Source organism: Zingiber officinale, chromosome 2B, assembly GCF_018446385.1.
Source record: "Zingiber officinale cultivar Zhangliang chromosome 2B, Zo_v1.1, whole genome shotgun sequence".
Taxonomy (NCBI): Eukaryota; Viridiplantae; Streptophyta; class Magnoliopsida; order Zingiberales; family Zingiberaceae; genus Zingiber; species Zingiber officinale.
The window spans coordinates 55579079-55593540 of NC_055989.1; the positions used below are offsets into that span (position 1 = coordinate 55579079).

The 14462-nt window shown below is 37.5% G+C and overlaps 1 protein-coding gene across 1 annotated transcript; it reads left to right on the forward strand.

Annotated features, from left to right (window-relative positions):
- The first annotated feature begins 8454 nt into the window (after positions 1–8454).
- LOC122048286 (flap endonuclease 1-A-like) lies at positions 8455–11761 on the forward strand. The gene is made up of 13 exons (XM_042609877.1): positions 8455–8571; positions 9249–9317; positions 9431–9504; positions 9669–9760; positions 9838–9898; positions 9978–10031; positions 10117–10165; positions 10257–10304; positions 10503–10568; positions 10745–10795; positions 10879–10998; positions 11061–11145; positions 11754–11761. Exons 1-13 carry the CDS (start codon positions 8455–8457, stop codon positions 11759–11761), a joined length of 894 nt encoding a protein of 297 aa, XP_042465811.1.
- Positions 11762–14462: the final 2701 nt, after the last annotated feature.

Sequence of the window (14462 nt, forward strand, 5' to 3'; positions counted from 1 at the left end):
TACTAATTGTGACTCCTCACAATATATGGCAAGTGTCCTTCTATCCTAAACATCTAGATTGATCAATGTGAGGCATAGACCGTGTCATCCTCTGACCAATCTAAATCTTGAACTCCAAGTAGACTCACTAAATCAAATGAGCTCAATATCTCCTATTGACTCATTTGGGCATGGCCATGCACTTCGTGGTCTCACTCTATCAAGAATACCGATGTCACTCCCGTCATATAGGAGGGATAGATCCCATCTACATCACTCACATCCTTCCGCATAATTTGTTACATACCCAGTAATCGCCTTTATAGTCCACCCAGTTACGGGTGACGTTTGACGAAACCAAAGTACATAACTCCTTATGTAGGGATCCATGGTGACTTCAGGTCTAAGGACTAGTAGTCATACTAATACCCACATGAGAAAGTATATGACACTCATATAACGATCCATGATATTTTCTCATGGCGGGTCATTCAGTATACATTCTCTAATGCATACCCATGTGTCAACTTGATATCTCTATATCCATGACTTATGAGATCAAGTCATCGAGTTGACCTACATGCTAGTCTTATTACATTAACATTGTCCCTGAATGTTAATACTCGACTAGGAATGATTCAGAGTAGTGTTCCCTATATCATCTCACTATCGATTCAACCAATCGATTGATATAGGTAAGAACCTTCAACTCAAGGACGCTATTATACTTAGTTTATTTGGCACCAATATAAGTAAATATAATAACCAAAAACAAATGTCTTTATTTATATAAGAATATGATACAACAAGTCCATAATACAATCATCAAATGATTGGCTCTAGGGCTCTAACTAACACTTGCACTGAAACAGTGCCTTAGAGATCTCGAATCTCTCATGCCTTGCTTGTCCTTGATATAGTTGACGAAGATGTTCAACCATATCATAAGTAGTCATCAACTCGTGTTGCTTCTGAAGCTCAGAGTTCATGGTTGTGAGCATGAGGCATGACACATCTAATGCGTCATCTTGATGCTTCTTATAAGCATCTTGGTCAGCTCGCGTGGCAGTGGCAGGAGGTGCCTCCGGAATGGGCTGCTCTAGGACGTACAGTTTTCGTTCTTGTGTGAGAACGATTCTCAGATTTCTGTACCAGTCCAGGAAATTAGCTTCATTGAGCTTGTCCTTGTCAAAGACAGAACGTAGGGAGAAGGTGTTCGTGTTTGTCGACATGGCAATCTACAACAGAAAATTACAGAAATAAATATCATATTCCACTAATCATTTAATTAGGCCTTTAATCAAATGATGCTCCTACTGAATTATAGAACTTTTATAGAATCAAGCCATGGATGTGGTCAAACCACACTTACTAGATTCTAACCAATGAGCTATAATTCATGCAGGACAAGATCCACATCATACTATGCCTTGAGTTAGCTTTGGCTAAATCGCCCAAGACTTAGTATGATCGGTAGATAACGAATTTATCAATTACATCTCTATGCAACTCTTGTTTATAGGATCAAAAATCTCATTTACATTAAAACTTGAGTTAGCTTTGGCTAAATCGCCAAAGATTTAGTATAAATGTGATTTTTATCCTATCATCCAACCGTTGGAAAAATGCCTATAGTTATACCCGATCCAATTGAGTTAACTAGTTATACTCAATCTAATTGAGTTTGTACTCACCCAAGCCTTGATAGGCGGGACCAAGATTGTCCCTCCGCACCCTACCAAGATAATATGCGTTGCTCTGCTTTGGCAGATTCAACAACAACATATGATCGAGGTAGTGATGGGTATCAAAACTTGGTAGGCATTTCGAGTTGAGTTGATTTAGATCTAATCTAATCGTGGATTCGTATCTTATACACATCAAGGCACTAATTATCCTACTCTAGCATGCATCACATACACACAAGCAATGATAATTATAATTAATTGTGATAAGGTCATGGCCCTACTACGATCTTCTCAAGCCAATGAGAAGATCGGACGGTTAACCTAGGATCAACGGCTTCTCCAAGTGCCTCCTTTGACCACCATGTGTTAACAGTGCCCTCTTTGTAACTCCTTCTTGAGTGGACCTTCCACCACCTCATTTTGTACATTACAAAAGGTGAAAATCGAGTTACATTCAAGTCTAAAACTATTTTATAATAGAAATATTAAAATAGAGGAGACACGACACGTAGGTCGCATATCAAATACAACACGCACAATCCAAAAATGGCACGTATGCCATATTATGAATTACAACACATTTGACCAATCAAATTGGGTTCTTGGGCCATGACCATCAGAAAAATTATACATAATTCTAAATTATGTAATTTCCATAAATTTCTATAATTTTACTACTAATTTTATGATTTTATGAGTCGCAACTTCCCGGTGGTCCCGTTTAGTGATTTTCGGGCGCGATCGCTAGACAATGCCCCTTACGGGATTAGGGGCAGCGCCCCTTCTCGTGAAATGAGTCACACGAGTGTCCATTTATGATCTTACATCGCCTTGAGCAGCTGTCCCAAAACAATTTGGGTGAGGCCTTGCCGATTCGGAAGGTTTTTCTCGGTAGTCGAAGCCTACAAGTGTCCAAACACTTATTGCTTCGCCTCTACGAGAAAAATATTCATAAAATACATAAAAATAGAAAATTTACAGAAACTTATAGATCTGATATTTTTCATAAAAATACAAAATGAAACAAGTACATGCTTCGCACGTGGCTCTGATACCACTGTTGGGACTTTCGGGGCGCAAAAACCGCTTTTTGCTTTGGGGAAACCCTGAAGTCTTGCCACGGATCCGTGCGAACATATATAAAAATTATCATGTACATGTTTCCTAATCCTAGATCTACACTAGATCTACAAGAAAGGGGTTTATACCTTTGAAGCGAAGCCCTTCGCAAATCCCGCTCGTCCAGAAGGGTTGCCGGATCTCGAGAGTGTCAAATGTACACTCCTCTATGTGTATCCACACGAACAATAGGTGGATAAAAACACAACTAAGAGTGTGCTAGCACCCTTAGAAGGTCACAGCAATGGAGGAAGATAGGGAGAGAAGAGAGGAGGAAGAAGAAGAAGAAGGAATCAATTGCCTTGAATTCCCAAAAATGTAACTCCTCTCCCTTTTAAGTGGTTGGCCACTCTTGGGATACCAAGAGTCATGCCTCTTGATTTTTCTTCATGAGGTGGCACACACATAATGCAGCCATCATGATTTGGAACACCATCATTGGTCGGCCCCATGCCATGTGGCTTTGGTCAAGTCAAACTTGACTAATGAAGTGGCATTTGGTCAAGTCAAACTTGACCTTTCATCTTCCCTCTCAAGTCAAGTCAAACTTGACCTCTTATCTCCCATGGTTGATCAAATCTAACTATTTGATTCAAACCAATTTGATTTAATGAATCTCTATTCATTAAATTAAATTGATTCAATGAGTCATAATCTAAATTAGACTCATTCAACACATGAATTACATTGAGTCCAACTCAATTAGTCTAATTTGAATTACTCTTAATCCAATTTGGTTCATCACATGAACCTAATCCTCTTGGTCTATCATATGAACCTAATCCCCATCTAATTGTCTTTTGTGTGTGACCCTATAGGTTCTTGTAACGTTAGCAATGCTCCCAAACTCATTTAGAAACATAAGTAATGAGCGGTATCTAGCAACACATCATTACTACCCAAGTTACAAGAATGTTGAGATCCAACATCACCTTTGTGACTACTAATTGTGACTCTCACAATATGTGACAATGTCCTTCTATCCTTGACATCTAAATTGATCAATTTGAGGCATAGTGTTGGGTTTTTCGGGCTGCAAAAATCACTTTTTGCATTGCGAAAACCCCGAATCCCATGCCACCGGATCTGTACGAAGTTATAAAACAAAATTTTCTACGTGTACGAGTTTCTCTAACCTAGATCTACACTAGATCTACAAAGAAAAAGAGATTACCCTTGATGCGAAGCCCTTCGCAAATCCCGCTCGTCCAAGGTTCGCCGGATCTCAAGGTTGTCAAGTGTACAACCCTCTATCTGTATCCACACGAACAAATCGATGGATAGAACCTCTAAAGATGTGCTAGCAACCTTAAAGGATCAGCAATGGTGGAGGAGAGGGAGAGAAGAAAGTTAGAGAGGAAGAATAAACCTTGAATGAAAAATCAATTCACTCTTGTAACCCCCACCAAAGTGGCCGGCCACTTTATGCTTCTAAACCCCCATGGAATATCAAGAGTCAAGTCTCTTGATCTCCTCCATGAGGTGGCATTTGGTCAAGTCAAACTTGACCAAATGAAGAAGCCTTGATCATGTGGCACTGGTCAAGTCAAAGTCAAGTCAAAACTTGACTCTTTATCTTCCTACTTAAGTCAAGTCAAACTTGATCTTTTTCTCTCCCATGGTTGATCAAATCTAACCATTGATTCAAGTCAATTTTAATTTAATAAATCTCTATTCAGTGAATTAAATTGGCTCAATGAGTCTAAGTCCAAATTAGACTCATTTAACACAAGAACCAAATTGAGTTCAACTCAATTAGTTTACTTTAGATTACTCTTAATCCAATTTGGTTCATCACATGAACCTAATCCTCTTGGTTCATCAAATGAACCTAATCTCCATCTAATTTCCCTTTGTGTGTGACCCTATAGGTTCTTGTAACGTTGGCAATACTCCTAAACCCATTTAGAAGCATAAGTAATGAGCGGTATCTAGCAACACATCATTACTACCCAAGTTACAAGAATGTTGAGATCCAACATCACCTTGTGACTACTAATTGTGACTCTTCACAATATGTGACAATGTCCTTCTATCCTAGACATCTAGGTTGATCAAATCTGAGGCATAGACGGTATCATCCTCTGATCAATCTAAATCTTGAACTCTAAGTAGACTCACTCTAATCAAATGAGTTCAATGTCTCATATTGACTCACTTGGGCATGGCCATGCACTTAGTGGTCTCACTCTATCAAGAATCACAATGTCACTCCTGTTATATAGGAGGGATAGATCCCATCTACATCACTCACATCCCTCCGCATAATTTGTTACATACCCAGTAATCGCCTTTATAGTCCACCCAATTACGGGTGATGTTTGACGAAGTCAAAGTATGTAACTCATTATGTAGGGAACCATGGTGACTTCAGGTCCAAGGACTAATAGTCATACAAATAGCCACATGAAAAAGTATATGACACTCATATAACGATCCATGATACTTTCTCATGGCGGGTCATTCAGTATACATTCTCCAATGCATACCCATGTGTCAACTTGATATCTCTATATCCATGACTTGTGAGATCAAGTCATCGAGTTGACCTACATGCTAGTCTCGTCGCATTAACATTGTCCCTGAATGTTAATACTTGACTAGGAATAATTAAAAGTAGTGTTCCCTATATCATCTCACTATCAATTCAACCAATCGATTGATATAGGTAAGAACCTTCTACTCAAGGACGCTATTATACTTAGTTATTTGGCACTAATACAAGTAAGTATAATAACCATAAACAAATACCTTTATATATACATAAGAATATGATACAACGAGTCCATACAACAATTATTAAATGATTGGCTCTAGGGCTCTAACTAACAATCTCCCACTAGCACTAGTGCCAATCAGTATAGGCTCTAAGGCTCAATGACCTAGTGTGACCATTATGCTTTCTCTGTGCCAAAGCCTTGGTCAAGAGATCTGCGATGTTAGCCTCAGTGGGTACTCTGCAAATCTTCACATCTCCTCTATCGATGATCTCTCGAATGAGATGGAAGCGCCGTAGTATGTGTTTGGTCCGCTGGTGTGAGCGAGGTTCCTTAGCCTGTGCTATTGCTCCATTATTGTCACAATAGAGCTCTATGGGATCAGCAATGCTAGGAACCACCCCAAGCTCAGTAATAAACTTGCGGATCCAAACTGCCTCCTTTGCTTCTTCTAATGTAGCAATATACTTAGCCTCTATTGTAGAATCAACGACTGTGTCCTGCTTCGAACTCTTCCAGCTCACAGCACCACCATTTATGCAAAACACGAACCCTGATTGCGATCGATAATCATCCTGGTCAGTTTGGAAGCTGGCATCACTGTAACTCTTTACAGCTAGCTCATCTTCGCCTCCATATATCAAGAAATATTCTTTATTCTTTCTTAAGTACTTAAGAATATTCTTGACTGCTATCAGTGACTTTCACCTGGATCTGACTGGTATTTGCTCGTCATGCTCAAAGCATACGAGACATCTGGACGAGTACATAGCATGGCGTACATGATAGATCCTATAGCTGAAATATAAGGGATCTGATCCATGCGGTCTCTCTCCTCTCTAGAAGAAGGACTTTGAGTCTTCGAAAGACTCACACCATGTGACATTGGCAGAAATCCCTTCTTGGAGTTCTGCTTGGCAAACCGAAGTAATACCTTGTCAATGTATATACTCTGACTTAGGCCAAGCAATCTCGTAGATCTATCTCTATAGATCTGTATGCCTAGAATGTGGGATGCTTCACCTAAGTCCTTCATTGAGAAACAAGTCCCTAGCCAAGTCTTGACAGACTGCAGCAAAGGGATGTCTTTCCCAATGAGTAGTATGTCATCCACATACAATATAAGGAAGACAATTGTGTTCCCTACAACCTTCTTGTAGACACAAGGTTCATCTTCATTCTTGATGAAACCAAACTGTTTGATTGCATCATCGAATCGAAGATTCCAGCTCCGAGAAGCTTGCTTTAGTCCATAAATGGACCTATGCAGCTTGCATACTCTGCCAGTATGTTGTGGATCTACAAAACTCTCAGGTTGTTCATGTACACATCCTCGAGCAGGTTTCCATTCAGAAATATGGTTTTGACATCCATCTGCTAGATCTCATAATCGTGGTACGCTGTAATAGCAAGCATGATCCGAATGGACTTAAACATCGCTACTGGAGAAAAGGTTTCATCATAGTCAATACCATGAATTTGCTTGAAACCTTTAGCTACCAAGCGACCCTTATAAATAATTCCATCACTACAATAAAAACAACAAATGACAACACCCCTACGACAACGGTTTTAAGAGAAAGCCTTGCGTATTTGCTCAAAGACAACGGTTTTTGCCAAAACCGTTGTCTTTGAACTCCCCATTAAATATAAAAGACAACGGTTTTGGCAAAACTGTTGTCATTGAGCAATATTTTTTTAAAACGACAACACTTTTTACAACGGTTTTATAAACCGTTGTCTTTATCCGCGTTTTTAGCGTCTACGACAACAGTTTTGAAAAAAACCATTGTAATTGAATTTGATCATTTTCCCCCCTCGCTATTTTCCTTTCCCTCGCTGTTTTCTTTTCGGCGCCGTGTTTTTCCTTCGCGCCCCCGAACCTAGGGCAATTTTCTTTCCCTCTCCTCATACAATCTCTTCACGCCATCCCGTCGACCACTGGATCTTCCTCCACAACGGTGTGCTCTCCTCTCTCTCTCATTCTCACCCTCACTCTTGATTTGTCTACCTTTGCCTCCTAAAGGTTTGAGATGAGCCATGTCCTTGGTGCGCTCCTTGCATCTTCCCCTCTTTTGGCACAAGCCTGGACCCGCTGCCTGCGTGCCAATGCAAGTAGTGCCAACTTCGTCATTGACAGGAGCGATGATGCGGTCTTCATCACCTTCTCCGGGACGCAAGCCGTCGCTTCGTCGTCTGGCCTTGGCAGAGGGTTCTTCGAACCTGTTTCCCTATATAGCAACACACACGACATCTTCGCACCGCTGGGAAGAGGCGAGGAGGATAACGGCGAGAAGCCGCAGCCCATGTTCCACCAGGCCAGTGCCCTCTGCTTGTTTATGAGCTTGTACCACACCTCCGAGTTCCAGGTCTGTGCTCGATCTTTTTTTTCCTTTGATTAGGGTTTCCTCTGCTTCAGATTCAATCGAATTAGGGTCATTTTTTTAAAAAAATAATTCACCAAATCGTCTTAATCGTATCATTAATTGAATATGGCGATCATTTTCCACGAGATTTGTTCCTCTAGTTTTTCTTAATGACTTCTTAGATCAGAGAAGAACGTGAAAACATACGTCTGTTTCGCATGTAAGCAAGCTTCTTCTGCAGGGTCTATAGCAGACTGCAAAGGCATCAGGATTTTAGCCATGGCATCCTTGTTTATTGCTGTTTCTGTTCATGTCTATAGAACTACAACAGAGTCGGAGATGCATATTTCTACATTATATGCTCCAAGAAGACTGCCCATTTTCTAACAAAGAGAGTCAACAAGTTTCAGTCAAAATAGGCTAATTTTTCCATGCCTGGAGAAGGCAGCAGAATCTTTGATGTCCAAGTAAGTTTGATCTGCTTTCCATCATAAAATTAGCATGTGACCTCTTCTATACTCCTTTTGTTATTTAGTCAGTATTAAGATAAGAAGTTCTGATTTTAAATCATTAATTAGTATTAGGATGGCGCCGAAGCCGTTAGACTACGAGTTGCTGAATGAGAATGTGAAGAAAGTTGCATATGCTGTCAAAGGGGAGCTTTACCTGCGGGCTTCGGAGTTGCAGAAGGAGGGGAAGAAGGTTATGATGCTTTCTCATACACAATTTTCGTTGATTGTGCCACAACATGATTTGAGTTAAATAGAATAAATTTTATTGAAAGAGACTCTTATTTCGATTCCTGAAAGATCTGACTTTGATTGTTTTTTTTCCATTCTTGTTATCTGGTTGAAGATATCTTCCTGGGTTATTTAGCACTGTATATGTTTACTTTATTGCTTGTATCAAGATATGAAGTGCACATATGCCTTTGATTCTTTTTATTGTTAGCTTGTTGGGATGCCACTTGTGAGATTAAAATTTGAGGTTATAATACTGCACTCCCCTTGCAATTTAATCTTAAGAAACAAGATACAAGTTGGACTTACTTTCCATGAGATTGGTTTTTTTTGTTGTTTGCTGATTATTTTCACAAATGTCGAGAACCCTCATGCTCTCGGATAGAAGCCATTAACATTTCCCCGTCAGGTTTCCATTTTCTCTTTATTCTTTCTTAAAAACTACTTGTATCAAAGTGTTGATCATTCTTCTCTATTGCTTGACTTAAGGAACTCAGTGAGAAAAAATCATCTTCACAAGTCAAAAATTCCTTGTACATGGAGCAATTTCTCCTTCTCTGTGCTCCCTGAGATAAAGAGACATTTTCCATTAGATTTCTCTTTTTAATGGTGTAATTTTTTACCTATACTATTCTCCAGGTGGTAGCATTGTGCCAAGCTCCATTTCTATTGGATGACCCTAATGTCGGGCTTTTATTCCCAGCAGATGTCATTGCAAGAGCTAAACATTATCTTTCATTGAATTCGGGTGGTTTAGGTATTCACATATTCCTACAATTTTCAACTCGCAGTCTACTTAAACCTTTTCCTTTTTGATGCAGTCTGTTTCTCAAGCTAAACTGCTTTGCAACTTGTTTCCTCTTGTTAACGGTGATCTGGAAAAGAAATGTATTCTGTACTTGTTTGTGCATTTGTAACCCAAGCAATTTTTATGTTGACCTTTTCATAACATTTGTGTCATATTCCAGTTTTTAGTTGTATCTTTATATGTAACAAACCCAAAACATCATCTGCAGGCCTTGTTATTTTTTTCATGTTGATGAGTAAATATTGTTTTAGTCATTCTGATAAGAATCTCAACTTTCTTTCGAGCAATCAGGTGCATATAGTGATTCTCGAGGACTTCCTGGAATTAGGAAAGAATTTGCAGAGTTCATTGAAAAATCTATGCATGAGTTGGACTTTTTTATTTCTTCTTCTAACTCTTGACATTTTGTATGGCCGATAAGTCATTTGCAAGGGATGTTCAATCGAACTATCAGATTATTAGAAGCAGGTATCGAGCCAGTGTAAGTCCATTTGCATGTCTAAATATCATTTTGTTTATCATTCAACCACCATATTTTATTATCATCTTTTTTATGCCAGATATGTATTTGACGGTCAACCTCCAGAGTTGAAGAAACAAGAACTTGCCAAAAGGCTAGTCTTTACAGTTTTGTCATTGTCCCCCTCCTTTTTTTTGTTGCAAGATAATGATAATCTTTAAGCTTATTTTATTCTTTAGATATTTAAAGAGGAAAGATGCAACTAACGATCTGAACACAACAATTGAGGTCATTGCTTGTGCATAACAAGTACCTTTATTGGGACTCCTTAGTGTGCTAGAATTTCTTTTGCTGTCTTGGTTACATTTGTTGTTTGCAGACTGGTGATTTGGAGGGAATTGAAAAGTACAGCAAAAGGACTGTCAAGGTAATCTTTGATATTGCTATTTTATTGGAAATTACCATGAGGATCTTATTGATTATGATGCAATCAACATAAAGTTAGCATGCTGATTATCTGTTTTCTTCATATGTAACATAGAGTTTCTTTAAATATATTTTGAACTTTCAAATTACTTTCTTGAAGAATTTGATTCCAGTAGATGACTGTAGAGTTTTTTCACAGGTAACCAAGCAACATAATGAAGATTGTAAACGTCTCTTAAGACTAATGGGTGTGCCTACTATTGAGGTAAACTAGTCCACTTTCACTTATTGAATTCTTTATCCTTGCTACAAGAATTTGAACTAACAATGACACAATTTTACTTTCTCTTGCAAACATTTCCTAAAGCTGCATGCAATTGCTTAATATACAAGTATTGTATCTCTAGTTTTAGAAGCTAAACTCATCTTTCTGATCTAAAGGCACCCTGTGAAGCAGAAGCTCAATGCGCAGCTCTTTGCAAAAGTGACAAGGTAAAATGATGCAATGTAACACATTCTATTTTATTTTTTTAACTTTAATATCCTAAACGTATTTATTTGTTATCAATCTCTAGGTGTTTGCGGTTGCCTCAGAAAACATGGATACTTTAACTTTTAGGGTACCAAGGTTTCTCCATCATTTAATGGATCCTAGTTCCAAAAAAATCTCTGTGATGGAATTTGACGTTTCAAAGGTATATTTATTCTGCTTATTGCTAATTGAATTACTGTATTTATTCTCATCCTTATTTTTCAGGTTCTTGAAGAGCTAAGACTCACTATGGATCAGTTCATTGATTTGTGTACTCTCTCTGGATGTGATTATTGTGATAACATTAAAGGTAAACTTTCTTATGAGATATTGTACATTCAACAAGTTTAACATACAAGGCTAGTACTCTACTGCTTATTGTTTACAAAATTTGATAACTAATGTTCATTCAAATCTCTAGTATGATAATGCTTGTGTGGTTGAATATGGTGTCAGTGCTACAATTGTTCCATGTCTATGTTACTTGGACTTGATATAGTTCAACATGAGTATGATCGCAATATCTAACATGGCTATTTTTATAAATTGTACATGTGTTCAATAGGATTAGTGATTGTTCACTCTTAGTGTCACTGTTTGAGTGTCATTATCCAAGTATCTATATCCAATGCAGATTTGGGCAGTTATGTCATGCTTTGAAAATTTCCATTTTTTTTTTAAATGTTTGGTTGAAGGAAAAAAAACTCTGTTTCTACATTTGATGTTCCATGAAATAAATTATACACATACCTTTGCCCAATACCTCATTCTAACATTTGATGTTACATGACGCTTATTTAGTTGTTTCTGCATTATGCAAGGACTGACGGTTAAATTATATTTTGTGAATACCAGAGTTCTTTTCCTTTCAGACACAGCCTTGATATTCCTCTTCCAATGTGTTACTCATGAATGCAGCTGATTGAGAGAGGATTTATTATTATTATTATTAGAACCATATTTTGATAAGGCTCCTTGAGTCACATGGAGTACATTAGTTGGAAGAGTTTCTCCATTTCTTCTAGCAGTGGCTAACAGTTCTGCAACATGTACAAATAGATACTCAAAGATTATGTTCAAGGGTAGTCATAAGTTTGAGTCAATGTAAAACTTGATGAAGTTGCAAAAAATCCTCTTTAAACCAGTCATTAATTGAAAACGTAAGAGAAGGAGGAAAATTTACAATTGTCTATTTTTTTCCCTAACTGGATAAAAGTAGTTTTTTAGTTGCTCTTATTCTTTGGTAATCATATTTATAGTAATTTTGACTATAACCACCTCAAACATGCAACTTCGAGTATAAAATGGCCTGTTTCCTTGTATTGTTTATTTTCCAAGAATTCATGTTGTCATGTAGACTATAATCTGGAATTATAGAATTTTATAAGTTTTGTTGAATTTTTCTTTTGCAGGTCGGGCAATTCGTGAGGCTTGAGTTTTTTTGATGCAAGAAGTGAGCATTGTTAAGATGTAGCTTGCCTTGCTAATTTGTAAATTAAAAGCGCGCCATATGGAGAACAACAAATGGAAAACATGTGATTTAATGTATATGGAGAACAGTAATGGAAAACAAGTGTATTTTGATGAGTAACAACTCATTTTGTATATTTTTGTATATGTGTGACTACAAGATGTGTAACACCCACAAAATTATGAGATAAGTATATGAGTGTTATTTTCTTTAGAGCCTAAAAATATGAAGAATCAAAAAAAGAAAAAAAAAAGAGAGATAGGAGAAATAAAAGAAGAGGTGAAGGTTTGAACCTTGAACCTCTCACAAAGGATAGAAATAAAATTATGTATGATAACCACTAGGATAATGAATAATATGTGAAAGGGAAATGATGGGAATTGTAGTTAAATGTAAAGCTAAAATTTAGTGAAGGAACAAAGGGAAAATCAAGTGGCTTCTTTCTCTTGATTACCTCTTGGTTAAGGAAAAAGAGTAGCAAAAGACAAGTTGTCCTTCTCCCTTTCCTTCTCTATTTTCGTGGGGTTTAAGAGGATAATAAAGAGAAGAATTTAGGGAAGGGGATGAGGACATATTCTCATTAAGAAAATACATGCATGAGATAAGGAGGAAGGGAAGCAAAGTTCATTTTGGTAACTTCCACCTACTTAGCATAAAAAGGAAAGGAACTAAAGGTTTTCATTTTTTTTTCCTTCTCCCTCACCCTTGCCGGGACTCTAAGCCTCCTCCCTCATCTCCACAAGCCAAGTTTAGGTTTCTCCCTAAGAGAAAACTAAACTACAAGAAGGAGCCTTCAAGGTGTACCCTTCCAAGCAAGAGAAAATCGAAAGGAGTGCTAGAAGAAGAAGCCCCATACTTCCTCTTCACCAAGGGTACCATTTCTTTAAAGATTAACAAGTGATTACTAGGTAAGCTTCCCCTCACCTGTGGTACAATAGTTTGTATGGTTTTTCATGGAGTTAGATCGCTTAAAAACCTAGGACTTGCCTTAAGAAAATTCGGCCAAAAGAAGAAGAAGAGTTTAAGAAAGTTGTAATTAGATATGCTTACTATCTTTCTTGTGATATGTATTTTATGTAAAAAGTTAATCTAAGGTTTCCATGCTAGAATAAATGATGAAAACTTAGATCTATAAGCTTTAAACTCTCGGCCAAGCATGAACAAGAAGACTAGGTAAGTTTAAGACTCAAACTAAGCATGTTTCCTTATTCTTGAGTTATGTACCCTATGATAATGATGTTGTTAACTTTTCTCCTACTTGTATATTGTTGAAACTCCATTTTTCATGCCCATGAGTATTCGGCCATGTAAGAAGTAAAGGCTTAAGAGAGTTTTAAATCTAGGGCTAAGCATGCTAAGATTGTTCCTAAGACAAGGTACGAAGTTTTATGCCATGATTGTATGGTAGTTATAAATCTTATTTCATGCTTATAAAGGTTCGGTTATGATGAGATTTGAAGTCTAGGAAAGTTTAAACCAAGGCTAGAAAGCTCATGACTTTCTTGATAAAATAATATGGAACTAGTAGATGTTTTTTTTACTAAGTTTACTAATGTTGTTCCTTGTTATGATGTCATGAAAATTGTGTAGTTCCATGATTTATATGTTTCGGCCACCTTTGGATTAAAGGACTAGGAAAACTTAGAACCCAACTTATATATGTTCATGATGCTCCTTGTGGTAAGTACTATGAAATGTAGTTGTGGTTCCATGCTCTTATGCCACTAGAAATGTAGTTCATGCTTGTTAGGGTTCGGCCAATACTAGTGCAAAGGCCTAGAGAAATTTTGAAACCAACTTACATTTGTTCATGATGTTTTTGTGATAAGTACCATGAAATGTAGTTGTGATTCCTATGCTCTTATGTCACTAAAAATCTAGTTCCATGATTTATATGTTTCGGCCATTACAAGATTAAAAGCCTAGAGAAAACTTAGAACCCAACTTATATATGCTTATGATGTCTTGTGATATATGCTATGAAATGTAGTTGTGGTTACCATGCTCTTATGCCACTAAAAACCTAATTCCATGAGTTATAGGTTTCGGCCACCTTGAGTTAAAGGGTCTAGGAAGTTTGGAATTTAAAACAAATATGCTTATGTTGTTTCTCATGAAAATGTATAAGATATTGGCTTAAGGTTCAACACTTCCAT